This window comes from Armigeres subalbatus, chromosome 1, assembly GCF_024139115.2.
Source record: "Armigeres subalbatus isolate Guangzhou_Male chromosome 1, GZ_Asu_2, whole genome shotgun sequence".
In the NCBI taxonomy this organism is placed as follows: domain Eukaryota; kingdom Metazoa; phylum Arthropoda; class Insecta; order Diptera; family Culicidae; genus Armigeres; species Armigeres subalbatus.
Window position 1 is genome coordinate 138925633 of NC_085139.1, and position 17464 is coordinate 138943096.

The window sequence follows — 17464 nt, forward strand, 5'->3', positions numbered from 1 at the left end:
TTTTATTATGTTAAGTTTATAACTTTCGAAACGCTGAACCTCAAGTGGAAAACTTTTTGTAGATTCCAGATTGTGGATTGCACTCACGATGAGCTACCAATCCACTATGGGCAATTCTCATACAAATGGGCGGCCAAAATATTTTTTCAATGAAAACTGTTTATATGCAACATATATTATGTGAAGGAATATTTAAGAACCTTTTTAAACCATTTAAGGGCCATCGTAAGCCCTTCAAAAAATGTCACCCATGAAATAATTTTTTTTTTAATTTTTTTGGGCAATTTTTTTTTGTTTGTTTTTAATACAGCATATTCATATTTCTAGTGATAATATTGCTCATTTTCTAATCATTACCAGGTATAGAGAATAAAAACCACAATTTTCAAGAAAACTTTGATTGCTGCGTTCTCGTAAACGCGCAAATATGCACAAGCAAAGCACTCACTAAAAGTTGATGCTAGGGTTATATTTCAATCCTCCATTTACAAATGAGGGGACATTTGGGGACATTAGGTTTGCGGGACCATTTTATAGCAAAGAATTATGATAACTAAAGTTTTTCGTCTACAACTTTTGGATAGCAATCATTGAGTGTAAAACAAACCAAACTATCTCAAAGTTAAGGTTTTAAGCTTTGAAATGGTATATAAAACCTTATATTTGGATAAAAATTTACTTCATAACATACAAATCAACGTAAGCAATGATTTTTTATTTTCATCAGCTTTTTTCCCTTCGCCAGCCCATATCTTTTGACTGAATAAACACAGCGCTTCAATATTTCTCGATTCTCTTATCTAGGGTTTATACTTTCATATCTATATATATATATTCAACCAGAAATCGGCCAAGTGGTTCAGAAGTAGTTGGCGAACATACATACATAGATTGGTTTTTATATATATAGATATGAAAGTATATACGGCGAAGTATATATGGCGAAGGGAAAAAAGCTGATGAAATTAAAAATCAATTGGTACAGACAATCTCTATCCTCAGGGGAAGTTAACAAAGGGGTGGGATGGTCATGTAGAAAAGGGGAAGGGGTGGCGGGAGGGGTTTTGTTCAGAAAACGAACAATTTTGTGTAACTTTCAACTCCCAGGACCGATTTCAACCAAATTTTGTACACATACACTACGAGGAAGCAATCACATGGGAGGGGATTTGAAAAGGGGGAAGGGTCTGGAGGGAGGGGTTTTGTTCAGAAAACGGGCAATTCAAAGTAAATTATGAACCCCTGTACCGATTTCAACCAAATTTGGCACACACATTCTACATCATAAGGAAAAAAATAACAAAGGTGGTGGGATGGTCATTGGGAAAAAGGGGAGGGTATAGGTGGAGGTGTTGTCTTTAGAAAACGAGCAACTCAGTGCAACTCCCAACCTCCAGGACCGATTTCAATCAAATTTTGTACACATATTCACTATAAGGGGCCGATCGTACGGGAAGGTAATTTGGACAAGGGGGGAGGGGTATTGTTCAGAAGACGGGCGATTTAGTGTAACTTCTGAACTCCTGTACCGATTTCAACCAAATTTAGTACACACATTCTCTATCCCAAAGAGAAGATAACAAAAGGGGTGAAATAGTCGTTGAGAAAAGAGGGAGGGTAAAGGGTGAGGGGTTGTCTTTAGAAAACGAGCAATTCAGTGTAACTCCCAACCCCCAGGACCAATTCCAACCAGATTAAATGATTAAATCATTCAACTCTATGATTAAAGATTATGATTAATGAATTATTAATTTTTGACAATGATGACTGATAATGATTAACGATTAAATTCATTTTTGACAATAATTAACGATTATGAATAATGAAAAAAAACCGTTGGAGTATGATTAACGATTACCGATCGTGATTAAATGTTGACACACTATGTGTATGATTAATGATTAACGATCGATATGATTAATGATTGATGATTATGAATGATCAAATTGAATGATTTGCATAGTGATCCATAATCGAGTAACCTTTATTCCAAATTTTAAAGGGTATGAAAATTATATGATTATGATTAAAAATTAATATATAAAAGCAAGGTATTTAATGATCCAATGTTCAAGCATAACTTCTGTACCCCTTGCCCGATTTCAACCAAATTTGGAAAAAACATAATTTTTCTTGAGAAGGCGAAGATGATATGGATGATATTTTGAAAACGGGAAGGTTGTGGAGGGATGGCATTGTTCAGCTCTCAATCACCTCAGTGTAACTTCTGATCTCCCTTTAGCCAATTTCAGTCAAATTTGGAGCACACATTCTTCATATTAAGGAGACGACGATAGTGGATTAAGGATGGAAAAGGGGAGGGTGTGGGGGAGTTGTATTGTTTAGTTATCGATCAACTCAACACTTCATCGAAATCATGGTTTGTCCAGTGAAAAGCAATGATTGAAGTTTTTCCTTCTGGATGGTAAATGTGATCATTTCTTTTAAAATAGACGTTTTTCCGGAATAAGTAAGGCGATTTTGGGTGTTATCCCTTTTTCAAAATCAGTCAATGTTTTCAAATGTAATCTGCCTTCTTTTAATTAAATGATGAAGTATCAATAAGAAAACACAATAATCCTTTTGACCAATTGGTTTACTCATTTTCCGATTGTAAAAAAACTGCGAATTAAACTGGCAACTCCGAGCAAGGCCGGGTACATACAGCTAGTGATATATAAATTAGACAAATTGAAGATAGTAAATTTTTCGATTATTGGTCACCCTTTTCCCCATAGTGCAATCCTGAGCAGTGCTTTAAATAATCGAATGTTTTTGGTGAAACCCATCGGCCTTCTTTGTCACCCTCACTTCGTAACATATATTTAAGTCGGTTTTTACGCGGGGATACATTCCACTTAATAAATACCACGTGAATCCCAGATTCGCGAAAGAAACGACATTATTAAAAACCGTTTATTGTGGTTTTCACCTGTTTTCCAACTTCTTGATAAATCGCATAAAAAAAAACTTTTTAAAAAATTCACGTGAACCCCGAAAGCCGCGTGAAAAACGTGATAAGACGCGTGATAAGACATTCCTGGCTAGATAGAAATCCGCAAGAATCACGACGATCTTTAAATCTGGGAATCGCATCAACGGTTAAGTGAGGTTTTTGAAAATTGAAAAAAACGAGTCATATGCACTTCCACTAGTAATCACTGGAACGTTGGATATATAGGATAAGGAGGTAGCGAGGTTCATTTTGGTAAATGGTATGCACATCCAAATCATGCTCGATCGCTCAACAATTAATTTACTTTTCGACCGCACACAGCAGACAAAAATAACACGAGTTTCGAGAATGTTCATGTTTGATTCCGTACTTTTCAACCGAAGCAGAACAAAACAACTTCAGTTCTTCACCGATCGCGCACCAAATAATTAACTTTCGAACGCACACAGAAGAAACAAAATAACGTGAGTCTCGAGACAGTTCTGCACATCCAAATCATGTTCGATCACGCACTAATTAATGAACTCTTTCACCGCACACATCAGAACAAAATAACGCGAGTTTCGAGACCATTCTGCAAATCCAAATCAAGCTGGAATGCTCACCCAATAATTAACCTTTCGACCGCACTCTGCAGAATTAGAAAATTCGAGTCTCGAGACTTTTCTGCACATCCAAATCATGTTCGATCGCGCATCAATTGATTCACTTTTCGACCGCCCACCACAGAACAAAATAACGCGAGTTTTGAGACTGTTCATTAGAGTGATTCAAATTTTGACTTTTTTGCCACCCCCCGCCCCCCATGCTTAAACGATTGCATTTGCCTTTTTATTAACCCACCTAAGTTTTTAGCTAATTTGGATGTAAATTGAGTGAGCACGCGCGGTTTGAATTTTGTATGAAAATTGCTATGAAAACAGTAACTTTCATGGAAAACCGTTCCCCAACGCTTCCCTTTAAGCTCTAACAACATATAAGAACATCGGAAACATAATAAATTTTACAAAGAAACAGGCCGTCTTTGTTGCGAAACGATTTGATGCTCGCAAGAAATGTTATTAAGGAAATACCGAATCGTGGGAAATTCGATTTAACACGTAAAAGAATAACATAAATATCAATATTGGGCATTTTTCTTTTCTTCATAACTTTGCTTCCAAACGAGAAATCGCTTCGCAATAACAACTGCCTTTTAGCTTGAGAAGTATTCTATGTAGGCAAATTGTGGATTATTTTTAAATAGTTCATGGGCCACCTCACGGAACGGTCTTCCACATAAAGGTCAGTTTTCACAGTAATTTCCATACAAACTTCGAATGACGCGTGCACAGTCAAATTACATCCAAAACTGCTAAAAATTTAGGAGGATTATTTAAATGGCAAATGCAATCGTTTAAGCATGAGGGGGAGGGGCAAAAAAGTCAAAATTTGAATCACTCTACTGTTGATGTTTGATCGCGTTCCAAATAATTAACTATTCAACCAAAGCCGAACAAAATAACGCGAGTTTCAAAACTGTTCTTCATCAATAATTAGCTTTCGAACGCACACAGAAGAAACAAAATAACGCGAGTCTCGAGACCGTTCTGCACGTCCAAATCATGTTCGATCGCGCACCAATTCTTTGATTATTTGTATCACTGATTTCGATTAAAACTGTCGTAGCTCAAAATATGAAAATTGTTGGATGCGACTATTTAAAGTTTTCTGTTAAAAAACCCAGTTTATTCCCCAGTGGTGATGATGCCTTTCTTCGACTGTTAAATGCAACTTTAAGCGTGTTTTTTTTTTTTTTTTGTTGGGGCGTAGAACCACTGCGTCCATTGAGTTGAACTTTTGTGGTATACCCCTGATTACTATTAACTATTCGCATCTTCTAGGTTGATCACCATTTGTCAAGTAAACAACCTAAGACGCGTATTTTCCCAGTCCGGTATAATTGAGTTAATAAAACCCACTACCTTTCCAGGATTTGCAGTCCAAATATCTCCTGGTTGCATAAAGCCACTATTAAGAAATTTAGATCTACTCTTGTACAATGCATCACAACTGCAAAGCAGATGTTCCGAGGTTTCACGTTCCATGTTACAGAAACGACAGATATCATTCTGAATCTGGCCAATATTTTAATATTTTTCAAGTGATATCTGCTCGGGCAGTGTCCGGTTATTAGGCCAGTGAAGGTGCAAAGAGCTCTCTTGCTGAGCTCTAAGAGCTTTTCGGTTACTTTATCATTGGGAATTATAAATCTCTTTGATTGAGCACACTTTTCGGCGACCAACCAATTGGTCATCAACCTTTGTGCTTCCCAGAATTTTATTTCCATTTTTATGGTACAGTATGATATACCGCAAACTGTGTATTTGAACCTCGTTTCGCAAGCTCGTCTGCCATTTCATTACCTCCAATGCCACAGTGTCCTGGAACCCAGTACAGATTTACGGAGTTCTCTTGGCACACCTTTCGCAACGGGGGCAGCAGGGACTTTGTCCAAGGGCTTGACGACCCCTCCCCATGGCCACTGCGAGTCAGACCGGGACCATTGTCCCTAACCCCTAATCCCAAGGCGTCAAGCGACCCGTGCCGAAGGGATGCATGGCCAGGGGGGGTGAAATAATAAGCTAGGCCTTTAACGGAGCCTGTGGGGTACCTGGGCACCCTCCACAGTAATTGTCCCTTACCGCGTCATGCTGGGCTCTGGCGTGGTGGACCTTTTTTCCCGAGCAACTCGTGGGACCAAAATGGAAAACCAAGGCAATTCTTCAACTAGTAGTAGTAGTGTAGGCGACAACCCCTTCGCAAGAGGTGGGTTGTTCAGGTCTCCGCCTAGGAGGCCAGAGGCAATAGTCGGCAGCTCAGTGCGCAGCGCTAGCGTGGGTCACTTAACCTTCCTCTCGGCTAAAAAAACGCCGGTAGAGGTTATTGACGGCCCATGGCTTGTGGAGGCGATGAACCGCAAACGCGATGGGCTCTCGGCCTTCGAGGTGGCGACGGAACAGCTGGACGCCATCATCGACTTTGCGTCATCGAAGCATAATATCAGTAAGGACCTCAAGAGGAGCTTGCAGAAACTTCGAAAGTCGATGTTGAACGCCAAGCTGGAAACGGCGGCCAAGTGCGAACCCGTGAAATCCATGGAGTCAATGTCTACCCAGACTGAGGCCCAAGAATTCGCGGATTTGGGCAAGGTCGAATCGACCGAGGACGTGCCAGCGAAGACGGTGGTGCCAAAGTCTATCCAGACCGAGGCTCAAGTATTCGCGGGCACGTCGGGGGTGGCTGCTCCAACGGAGCAGACACAAAAACGGGGGAGACAGTCTCCAGGGGATGAGCTCCCTGGGGCCGCCCCAAAACGCGGAGGGTTACTACCCCGAACAAGGGTAGTGGGGCTGGGAAGCCGAACCCCGGCCAGGTACCTCCAAAACCGGGGGAGGAAGGACCTGGAAAGGTCCGTCCACCCAGGAAAGACGGTGGTAAGGGGTTACGGCAGGCTGAGAGCTCTCAGCCGCCCCAGACCAGGGAAATAGAGGGGGGTGACGCCTCCTGGACCCTGGTCAAGAATAAGAGGAAACCGAAGACGTCAAGGGCCGAAAAGAAGGCCCAGGCGAATGAGGGTAGCAGAAAGTCTAGGGTAGGCGCCAATCGCTCCAGGGGCGATGCCCTAGTCATCAAAACGGACGAGGCTAAGTACTCGGACGTCTTGAAGGCGATGAGGAGTGACGTCAAGCTCGGTGAACTCGGCGCCGACGTACGTCGAATAAGACGTACCCGGACGGGCGAGATGATCCTCGAGCTAAAGCGGGGCGTCTCGCAAAAGGGCGCCGCCTACAAGAAGTTGGCGGAGGAAGTCCTAGGCGAGACGGTCAAGGTGAGGGCACTCACGACGGAGGTGAATCTAAGGGTTAAAGACCTGGACGAGATCACCGAAGTCGAAGAGCTCGTCACGGCACTGCGGCGACAGTGTGAAGTGGAGGCGTCCACCGCAGCCGTTCGGCTACGGAAAGGTCCAGCAGGGACACAGGTAGCATTGGTTCGGCTACCTGCAGCTGACGCCTCCAAGGTAGTCAAGTTAGGGAGCGTCAAGGTGGGGTGGTCGGTATGCCCTGTGGGCATATACGAGCAACCCGAAGTTTGCTTCAAGTGCCTGGAACCGGGGCACAAGCAATGGGACTGCAAAGGCCCTGACAGAAGCAAGCTCTGTCGACGCTGCGGATTGGAGGGACATAAGACACAATGCTGCACGAACCCTCCCAATTGTTTGATTTGTTCCAGCAAAGCTGTGAACAGCAAGCACCCCATGGGGGGTTCGATGTGCCCGGCGTTTAAGCGTGCTGCACAATCAAAGTGCAGGTAAAGCAGCTGGCTTGCTCGGCTTCGCCCGAGTGTTTGGTGTGCGCAGGTTTAGAGGAAACGGCGGAACACGTGTTGTTCGTGTGCTCACGTTTTCGCGCAATGCGTGACCACATGCTTGCCACATGTGGTCTGGACACTACCCCGGACAACCTAGTTCGGAGGATGTGTAAAGACGAAGTTGGTTGGAACGCCGTTTTATCGGCTATCGCCCAAATCGTCTCGGAGCTACACAGAAGGTGGCGCGTGGACTCAAGGATGGCTAGTTCAGGCGCAAATAAGAGGTGGTCCAAGGGATCGGAGTCGGCTTCATGGGTCATACCGGTGGTCATGCTCTGTGGTCGAACTCGATCCTTTTATCGAACAAGTGGCCGCGCGAAGAACAACATGGTATCGTCACTTTCGCGGCATCGGTCAACCGGGCGGGTTCCGAGCCCGAGGACGGAAAGGGTCCTCGTCAAGGCTGGGGCAGGCGTAGGCCTCGCGTCGGCAAGTCCCTCTGTGTGCTGGCGAATAGGCCCTATCGCAGAAAGGTCAATTTGGGGTGCACGCGGCATCATCATTCTTGATACCAGTCGTGCAGAGGGAAGCAGGCGCGAAGTCGACCCTTCCACCTTCCGAGGACATAGGGCGTGGTAAGGCCACCTGGAAAGCCGGCAACGCGCTGGCACGATACCATGGTGTTCTTCTAAAAAGCGAGTTACGATGTTCGGTGCTGCAAGGACACGCAGCTAACCTCGAGGGTGCGTTGTGCACTGGCCCCCTTTGAAGCATTACTTTCTGGTTGTACCGAAGGGACTATGGGCTTGGCGGCAATGGAAACGGTTTAGCGGGTCGGGGATGTAGTCCTGCCTCCCTCGTGGAGGTGGTCCCTAACCCCGCACTTCCTGGACAACCCAGGATGTCTGTTGAGCAGATTCCCCCTCCATTGTTTAGGAAGAAAAAAAAAACATACAAACACCCAAAGACAAATAAATGCCCATTGTAAGGCGGTTGGGTACCCGGGTATTCCGTCACCCATCTACGGTGGGGAAAATCGTCACTCACATAAGGGTTAACGTTGATATTCAATAGTTTAAATGGGCTTGAAAAATTACTGGACAGTTTACGAGTCGGTTGATAAGAAAATCTCGGAAATCCACCAACAGATAAAGGAGCTATTAGCGTTTGAAATCTCGCCCACGTAGCCCACGTTGAGAACCGCTGATTTAGTGCAACCCTAACATTATTATTTTTAAATGTATCACAGAAAATGTTGCAAACATCAAAAGATAATAGTTTTTTTTTGCGAAGTGTATCGAAATTTAATGAAAAAGGCTTTTTAGAACATTGCATTGTTTCATTGCTGAAACGAATTATTCTTTCTCCTTATTACATACAACCTCTCATAATAGACACTCTCGTATTTCTTTTTTTTTTTTCAAAATGGGGAATTTGTTTTTTACTCTTATGATATTGACGAATAATGTAGCTAACAACCGAGACGCTTGAACCTAAGTTAGATAGGTGTATTACACTATTGGGTAATTTACCCTTCTTCATTAACGCTTTAAGAAATAAATATGCTCTCCAAGAAACATAAATAGCTTACCATTGCCTCGACTCTCTTCGATATCTAGGATGATATTTGTCTGACCGGTCTCCACTTCGCACAGCTGCAGCTTGCCTTCCACCGCATGCACTTTGTGGGTCACCATCAACATGACGGCGAGCAGCAGCAACCGCGGTAGCAGAAGATTGCTTCCCATCAACATGGTCATCATCGGTTTCCATCGTTGGTCCCGCGTCCGTGTCCGGTTTATCACGTCCGTGGCCACCTTCGTTGATGATTTGCTTGATCGTGGTGCTGCCGCGCTTTTCCTCCTCCGCCGAGCCGCGTGATAGTCGGGTCGATTTTCTAGATCTGGACTGCTCCTTTTATGGTCTAATGCATTTATAACGTAACATGTCGCGGCAGCAGGAAATGTGGGGGTTTGAGCTGTGACTAACAGTGCTAATTCTTCTTTGGTCATGTTGTTGCTTGTCGTTCTTTCTGCTGTCACGCTGTATATTCTGGTTTCTGATTGCTCGAGTGGCTACGTTGTTTCGCGAGGAGCATTCATAGCCGGAGAGTCTGCCAGCTTTCTGATTCCGACATCACTGAAACGCGAAAGAAGAAAATGGAAATTTAAATTAGAAGTGGATTATTTATTCAAACAAGCGGTTTACGCGCCCGATCGTGCGACCACCGTGAGTTTATGTGGTGTAGATATTTGATAAGAAATCTCTAGAAATATGTTTTTGTATACATAATATTAAGTGTATACCTAACTCACATTTTCAGAAGGAGGTAAACTATTTGGATTTTGAAAAAGAAAGGCATTTTTGGTTGTTCATGATGTTACTTCAACGTCAATATCCCGTAATTATTAAACCAGTAATGGTGATGAAGGGGCCCTCCTTATCCGTGCGGTAAGATGCGCGGCTTCAAGGCAAGACCATGCTGAGGGTGGCTGGGTTCGATTCCCGGTGCCGGTCTAGGCAATTTTTGTATTGGAAATTGCCTCGACTTCCCTGGGCATAAAGGTATCATCGTGTTAGCCTTATGATATACGAATGCAGAAATGGTAACTTGGCTTAAAAACCTCGCAGTTAATAACTGTGGAAGTACTTCATGAACACTAAGCTGCGAGGCGGCAATGTTCCAGTGGGAGATGTAATGCCAATGAAGAAGAAGAAGAATGATTATGCCCTACATGGCTTCAGAATCATAGTAAAGAACAAGTTCCAAGAATTATAATTTACGCAAACAAAGCAAAAAAAATCATAGCAAATCAAGAAATTAAGTTTATCGTAACCTCACACTTCAAATAATCTAAACGTTGTTTCCACCTGAATTTTCAGATACATTTTAAGTGCAATGATTACTGATGCCAGTTACTGTGAAGCTATAGCCACAGACAAACAGACGTAACACTAGAGAAATTATCATAGACCATGACTTCAACGATCAATTTGAATTCGATTGATTGCGTGTTTCACAACTAGAGGCACTAGCGTCGAAATCTTTCGGGTTTGACATTTCACTCCAGCGTTGTACATGCTCGCAAGATGGCGGTATAGGAGTTGGGAGATGAATTTTTCAGAAAAATACTCAAGCGGTTACGTCTGTTTATCTATGTTATAGCCAAAGAGCGTGCTATAGCATTTGAAGAAACATCATTGCTCGAGTTTACGACCAAAAGTCATTGGGCAAAGTTCGATACTCTATAAGTTTTTGCAACTTTAGTTAACTTTACAACTGTTACTAGGTTAAGTTACAATATGTAACAATCATATTTATCATAGTACATTATCGATTACAACTATTAAATGTGAATGCTTGTCCAGAAAAAGTCGAAATAAAATCAAGCCAGTTCAAGTCAATATGGAATATGTCTGCGAAAGAATCCCAACTTCCACGAGAATGGAACTCATATGCGATTATTTTGAATACGGGGCAAATTGGCTTGATGCCTGTTCCTTATTTTCTCCAAATGATGTCTTTTATGCGGTGATAAATAGGCAGTGTGGCTTTACCAACACAAGTTGCTGAAATTGTAACAGATGCCATCATTGCATAAATAATTGTGCATCGCTCAATAAATGCAAATCGTACATCTTATCTTACCGTCTTCAATGTTAATGTTTCATGGAAATTTTACACGTCTCCAAAAAGCCGAGTTTGGCTTAGGTACCACATACTGTGTGCGATAATCAATCTTCTCGATGCTGCAAATTCGCAATAAAACCAAAAAGCACGCCGAAAAAAGTTTCACAATACATTAATTTACTGCAAAGGAAGATTGATCCTCAGTCGAGATTTGTAGTACTGAGAAAGATAAAAGCCGCTCTCTCTATTCCGAGCATTGAATGATTATTATTATTATTCGCCCAAATAATGCTCCATTGTTCCATACTGAAGTGTACCACACGTTGAAGATGCAATATTGTTCAGAGCATCTTTTAGAGGAATGTGTTCAGTGATCAATCATTCCGATTAAACCAACAATGGTGGCATTTGATCCTGCAGGCGCCAGAAATTTGAATAGGTGTTTGGCGCGCGATCGATTTTACACAACAATAATGAGTTAATAACTCAATTTCGAGTTGAACGGTATTAAACTATTGCTGATCTATGAAAGTGAAAGCTGTTGAAACACTGCAATAGAACCAAATTGTGATTTGAAAACCGTGCAGTGAGCGCCTTTATGTTCATATGGGAATATAGCAGGAGTGATGAATCATTTGTGACGGGGGTTTCCTATTTTGTGGCGGTTCGGTACGCGATTAACACGAAATTTCTTCTGTTGGCAGTGTTCTACTTTTCCCATCGAAGTATCTCGCTGCGAAGCGAAGAAATAATGTTGATTATATGTCGTAAAATACTTCGTCTTTCGCTTTATAGCACCTTCATCAGCATCAACCGTTGAAATTTGTGCTGGACGGCGGAGGAAGCTCGTCACTATGCTCTCAGTCGCGTGTGATTGCAGTCTTAAAGATAAACATTTTTGAGTGTTTCCTCTCACAACGTCCCAATCTCTGCACTACCAGCCGGGTATATATGCGAAAGGAATCTCCAAACAGGTATTTCCGAAGACTTTCACTTTAATATCACACCATTCAACCAGTGAAGGTATCACAATCAATCTTATTGGAACCGGTTTCGTTTTCTTGGAGTGGAAGCTGGTTGGATTAAAATTAAATTATTAATAAATAAATATTCTTTATTGGAGATGTTAATTGAGCATGTTATTTGTAATATGTAGTAGTTTGTGCAACTAGTAGCAAAAATATGATTTTTTCAGAAGGAGTTGCACTTTAATCCAACGAGGCACCTCAATTTTGCAGCAGTCGTACACACTTAAAATAGATTTCGCTGTTCGGTAAAGTTTTTGACGAAAAACTTCGGTAAACATTAAAAATTACCGTAAGTTCGGTAAAAATAAATTATTCTACCGTATTTCGGTAAAATTTTACGGATCAAACCGCAAAAATTATTTGACAGAATTCGGTATTGAAACCAACAGTTCGAACGGTAAAACAAAGTCGTTGCCGTATACGGTAAAATAAATACCGAACAAACTGCAAAACAAATTTTGCTTTACAGTTTTTCAGTAAACTAGGTTGAGCTGTCAAACAGTAAAATTCATAATTCTTTACAGAAAAAATGTGCAACTTGCGAATGGATCAAGACTTTTTTTACGAAACGATCAATTTTTAAACATTTTCATCATTGTAAAAATATATTCAGACATAGACCGGAGAAATAATAAAAGGTATTTTACATTGTTTACAAAAGTATATCGTTTTTAATGTAGCAACACTCAGATTTTTCTTTGCTGATATTTGTTTGTGCTGGGAAAGGTATGTTTCGTGTACGGAAAATGTGGCAGATCAGATTTTCATGGCGATCTTTCATTATAAAATGAGGTCGAATGTAAAAAAATGAAATAAAGAAAAGTCATGTTATTATACCGAAGTTGTATTTTATTTTATAACTATTACTGAAAGCATCAAACATTTATATCTCTTCATTTTTTGGTAAATTTTGACAGATCATCACAAAATTAAAAATTACCGAACGAACTGTAAATGTTTCGTTTACCGAACAGATTACCGAACGTTCAGCTGTTGAAAGTTCGGTAAAAAATTACCGTACACTGTAAAATATTTTAAGTGTGTAGTATTCATATAAATTTGAGTTTCAACCTTCCTAGTGAATTGAAGTCTATTTTGACCCAAGCTCACATAAAACAACGTTTTATCTCTGCGGCGCAACAGGATAAACATCTGAAATATTTTGACTTTTCCTAACTTTGGAAAATTAAGATCCTCTGAGAAAATCATCTTCCAGCGACCTCTAGGAAAGGCGCCACAAAAAAAAAACGTGTGAAAAAAACGTCTAAAAAATCCGTCTAAAAAACCATCGAAAAGTGTACAAGTCCTTTTCAATGGAAATTACTGGTGGGTATTGCCGGAATGGGCTCGATGAATAGAAGTCGAAAAATTGTGTTTGGAGTTTTGAAATTCAATATGGCCGACTTCCAGTTTGCTAAAATTGAAGCCGCAAATTGGTATTTGGCGCCATTTTGAAATTCAAGATGGCCGACTTCCGGTTTACTAAAATGATTGTAACCCCATGCAATATGCGCATTGTCGGAATGGGCTCGATGAGTGGAAGCCGGAAATGGGAGTTTGGCGCTATTTTTAAATTCAAGATAGGCGACTTCCGGTTTGCTAAAATGATTGAAAATCCATGCAATATGGTCATCGAGCCCATTCCGACAATCATTTTAACAAACCTGAACTCGGCCATCTTGAATTTCAGAATGGCGCCAAACACTTTTTCACTTACCATTTCCATTAAAAAGGACTTAGACAATTTTTCGATGGTTTTTTACACAGATTTTCGAATTACGCCGGTTTTCTTTACGGTTTTTCTGAGGCACCTTTCCTAGAGGTCGCTGGAAGATGATTTTCTCAGAGGATCTTAATTTTCCAAGGTTAGGAAAATCAGAATATTTAAGATTTTTATCCCGTTGCACCGCAAAGATATAGCGTTGTTTTATGTGTGCTTGGGTCAAAATTCCCGGAGTAACTTCCGAAAGAATTCCTGGAGAAACTTCCGGAGGAATTCCTGGAGGAACTTCCAGAGTAATTCTTTTTAGGAATTCTCGAAAAAAAAAATCTTTAAAGAACTGCTGGAGTAATTCCTTTGAGAAACTCCCAGAGGAAATCTATTGCGGAGCTTCCGAGAAAATTCCGTGAGGAACTTCCGGACTTGCTTTGAGGAACTTCTAAGGCAAGTCACTAATTAATGATTTTGAGTGTATTACTTCTACGTGAAGTTAAACGATTTACAATGATATGTAATCGCTCATATCATCTTCCAAACTTAGACTCCGCTCGCTTGCAAATCGACTTCTATAAAAACATTCTTCATGCCTTTCGTATCTAACGGAACTATCAATTCTATACTTTCGCCTTTAATTCTATCATGAACATGTACATCTAAGTTTGGAAGATGATATTAGTATTTCCATATCATTCTAAAGCAAGCCCTATGAGGAAGATTCGAAGGAATTCCTTGGAGGAAATTCCGGAGGAATTGTTTTGTGGAGCTTCCGGAGGAATTGCTTTGAGGAACTTCTGGAGGAATTCTTTTGAGGAACTATCGTAGGAATTGCTTTGAAGAAATTCCTAACAAGCAATTTAAGCTGAAAAAGTTACTTTTCTAGCTGAAGAAGACTATTTTTGGTTTAATAAGCACCCATAAGCTTCCAATGTTTGTTGGGTTTCTTCGAAAAAAATAGGAGGAATTCCTTTGTATAACTTCCGGAAGAATACCTACCTAGGAGCTTCCCGAGAAATTCCTTTGAGAAAATAATGGAGGAATTCCTTTGAGGGATGCTGGGTCATTAGGCCGAAGGCCATTAGGCCGAATGGTCATAAGGCCGAACGGTCATTAGGCCGAATGGCCATTAGGCCGAATGAGAACTAGGGAGTGAATAGTGATTAGTGCGAAGTGAGGAAGAAGTAGAACGGATGAAGAAGTAACAAAAAAGGCGGAAGAATAAAGAAGGAAGAATGAAGACGGAAAAAGGAACACGGAAAAAGGAAGAGGGAAGAAGGAAGAAGCAAGGAGGAAGAATGAAGACTGAAAAAGGAAAACGGAAAAAGGAAGAAGGAAGAAGCAAGAAGGAAGAATGAAGACGGAAAAAGGAAGAAGGAAGATGGAAGAAGGAGAAACGAAGAAGGAAGAAGGAAGAAGGAAGAAGGAAGAAGGAAGAGGGAAGAAGGAAGAAGGAAGAAGGAAGAAAGAAGAAGGAAGAAGGAAGAAGGAAGAAGGAAGGAAGAAGGAAGAAGGAAGGAAGAAGGAAAAAGGAAGAAGGAAGAAGGAAAAATGAAGAAGGAAAAATGAAGAAGGAAGAAGAAAGAAGGAAAAAGGAAGAAGGAAAAAGGGAGAAGAAATAAAGAAAGAAGAAGAATAAAGGAAGACGGGAGAATGAAGAAAGAAAACGAAAAAAGAAGAATGAAGAAGGAAGAAGAAATAAGGAATAAAGAAGAAGGAAAAAGGAAAAAGGAAAAGGAAGAAGGAAGAAAGAAGAAGGAAGAAGGAAAAAGGAAGAGAGAAGGAAAAAAGAAGAAGGAAGAAGGAAAAAGAAAAAAGGAAGAAGTAAAAAGTAAAAAAGAAGAAGGAAGAAGGAAAAAGGAAAAAGGAAGAAGGAAAAAGGAATAAGGAAGAAGGAAGAAGGAAGAAGGAAGAAGGAAGAAGGAAGAAGGAAGAAGGAAGAAAAAAGAAGGAAGAAGGAAGAAGGAAGAAGGAAGAAGGAAGAAGGAAGAAGGAAGAAGAATGAAGGAAAGAAGGAAGAAGGAAGACGGAACGAGAAAGAAGGAAGATGGAACAAGGAAGAAGGAAGAAGGAAAAAGGAAGACGGAAGAAGAAAGAAGGAAGATGGAGGAAGGAAGAAGGAAGAAGGAAAAGGAAGAAGGAAGACGGAAGTAGAAAGGAGGAAGATGGAAGAAGCAAGAAAGAAGAAGGAAAAAGGAAGAAGGAAGAAGAAAGAAGGAAGAAGGAAGAAGGAAGAAGGAAGATGGAAGAAGGAAGAAGGAAGAAGGAAGAAGAAAGAAGAATGAAGTAAGAAGGAAAGAAGGAAGAAGGAAGAAGAAAAAAGGAAGAAGGAAAATGGAAAAAGGGAAAGGAGGAAGGAAGAAGAAGGAAGGAAGAAGGAAGAACGAAGAGGGAAAAAGGAAGAAGGAAGAAGGAAGCAGGAAGAAGAAAGATAGAAGAAGGAAAGTGCAAGAAGGGAGAAAGAAGAAGGGGTAAGGTGAAGAAAGAACTTCTTATTTTCACTTTTTACTTCTTTTTGCTAAGTCGGCCTAATGGCCATTCGGCCTAATGACCGTTCGGCCTAATGACCATTCGGTCTAATGACTTTCGGCCAAATGGCCTTCGGCCTAATGGCCTGACACCCTTTGAGGAACTTCTGGAGGAATTTCTTTGAGGAACACTCGGAAGAATCTCTGGAGGAACTTCGCGGTATTATTTACGAAAATGAAAAGGACGACTAAAATTTTTGAATTTTTATGAGGTTTCAAAATCGGGTCGAAAACGTGATAAAATCTGAACGTGATAACATCGGGTCGAAAACGTGATAACATCGGGGATAGACAAAACCGGGTCAACACTGTATTGAAAGGGTTTCCGGTCGTTTTAACAAACAGGAAGTTGGTTATCTTGAATTTCAAAGAGGAACCAAACATCGATTTCCGGCTACTACTTATCGAGCCCATTCCGGCAATACCCGTATTGTATGGAGCTTATCTATCTATCTATCTATCTATCTGGCGTCGCTGGACCCCTGATCCTCGCTGTTACGACCCGATAAGCGTTGCCCCAAGGATCAGCGTCAGCTTCTCGGCACAACTCCTTGAAGCAGTTGGATTGGCTGACTTTAATCTCCCGTTTGAAGGCCGATCTAGCTTCACGGTAGATTATCTTACGCTCCTCTCTGACTGTTTCAGACCTTGCTCTCTAAAAGCGTCTTCTGGCTCTGAGACACGCAGCACGAAGGCTAGCAAGAGTATCGTTCCACCAGTAATTTAGCCGCCGGCTTTTCCTTGGCTCCAGTCTCCTTGGCATCGTCGCATCGCATGCCCTCGCAAGAGTTTCTGTCAGCTCGTCTGCATCGAGATTTGTAGCGCCATTGTCTGCTCGGAGTGCTTCGATAAAAAAAAGCTTTGTCGAAGTCCTTCGCCTTCCATTTTCGCCCGCTATTCTTAATCTCTCGCTGTACCGTCGGCATTCGTGTTCCAACATAATACCGGATCGCCTGATGATCACTATGTATATAGTATTCGTTATCTCACCAGTTCATGTTCCTCACCAGCGACGGACTGCAGAACGTGACGTCGATGATGGACTCCCTGCCATCTCTGCGAAATGTACTAACGGTACCTTCATAGCACAGCCTGACGTCCAGCTTTGCCAACGACTCCAGCAAACTGTAACCTCTGGGGTTAGTCAGCCTGCTTCCCCACTCCACTGCCCAAGCGTTGAAGTCGCCTCCGATGATTACCGGTTTTCGGCCGATCAGCTTCTCCGTGAGTGAGTTCAGCATCCGGTTATACTGC

General features: G+C 41.6%; 1 protein-coding gene across 3 annotated transcripts in view; it reads right to left on the reverse strand.

Moving 5' to 3' along the window:
- Window positions 1-17464, reverse strand: part of LOC134205174 (cadherin-99C) — a 584755-nt gene that overhangs the window by 325184 nt on the left and 242107 nt on the right. For all 3 annotated transcript variants that reach the window (XM_062680181.1, XM_062680179.1, XM_062680180.1), the window contains exon 4: window positions 8901-9448. In XM_062680181.1, the coding sequence (XP_062536165.1) occupies window positions 8901-9321 (421 nt within the window). In that variant the 5' untranslated portion in view covers window positions 9322-9448. The remainder of the gene's footprint in view (window positions 1-8900; window positions 9449-17464) is intronic.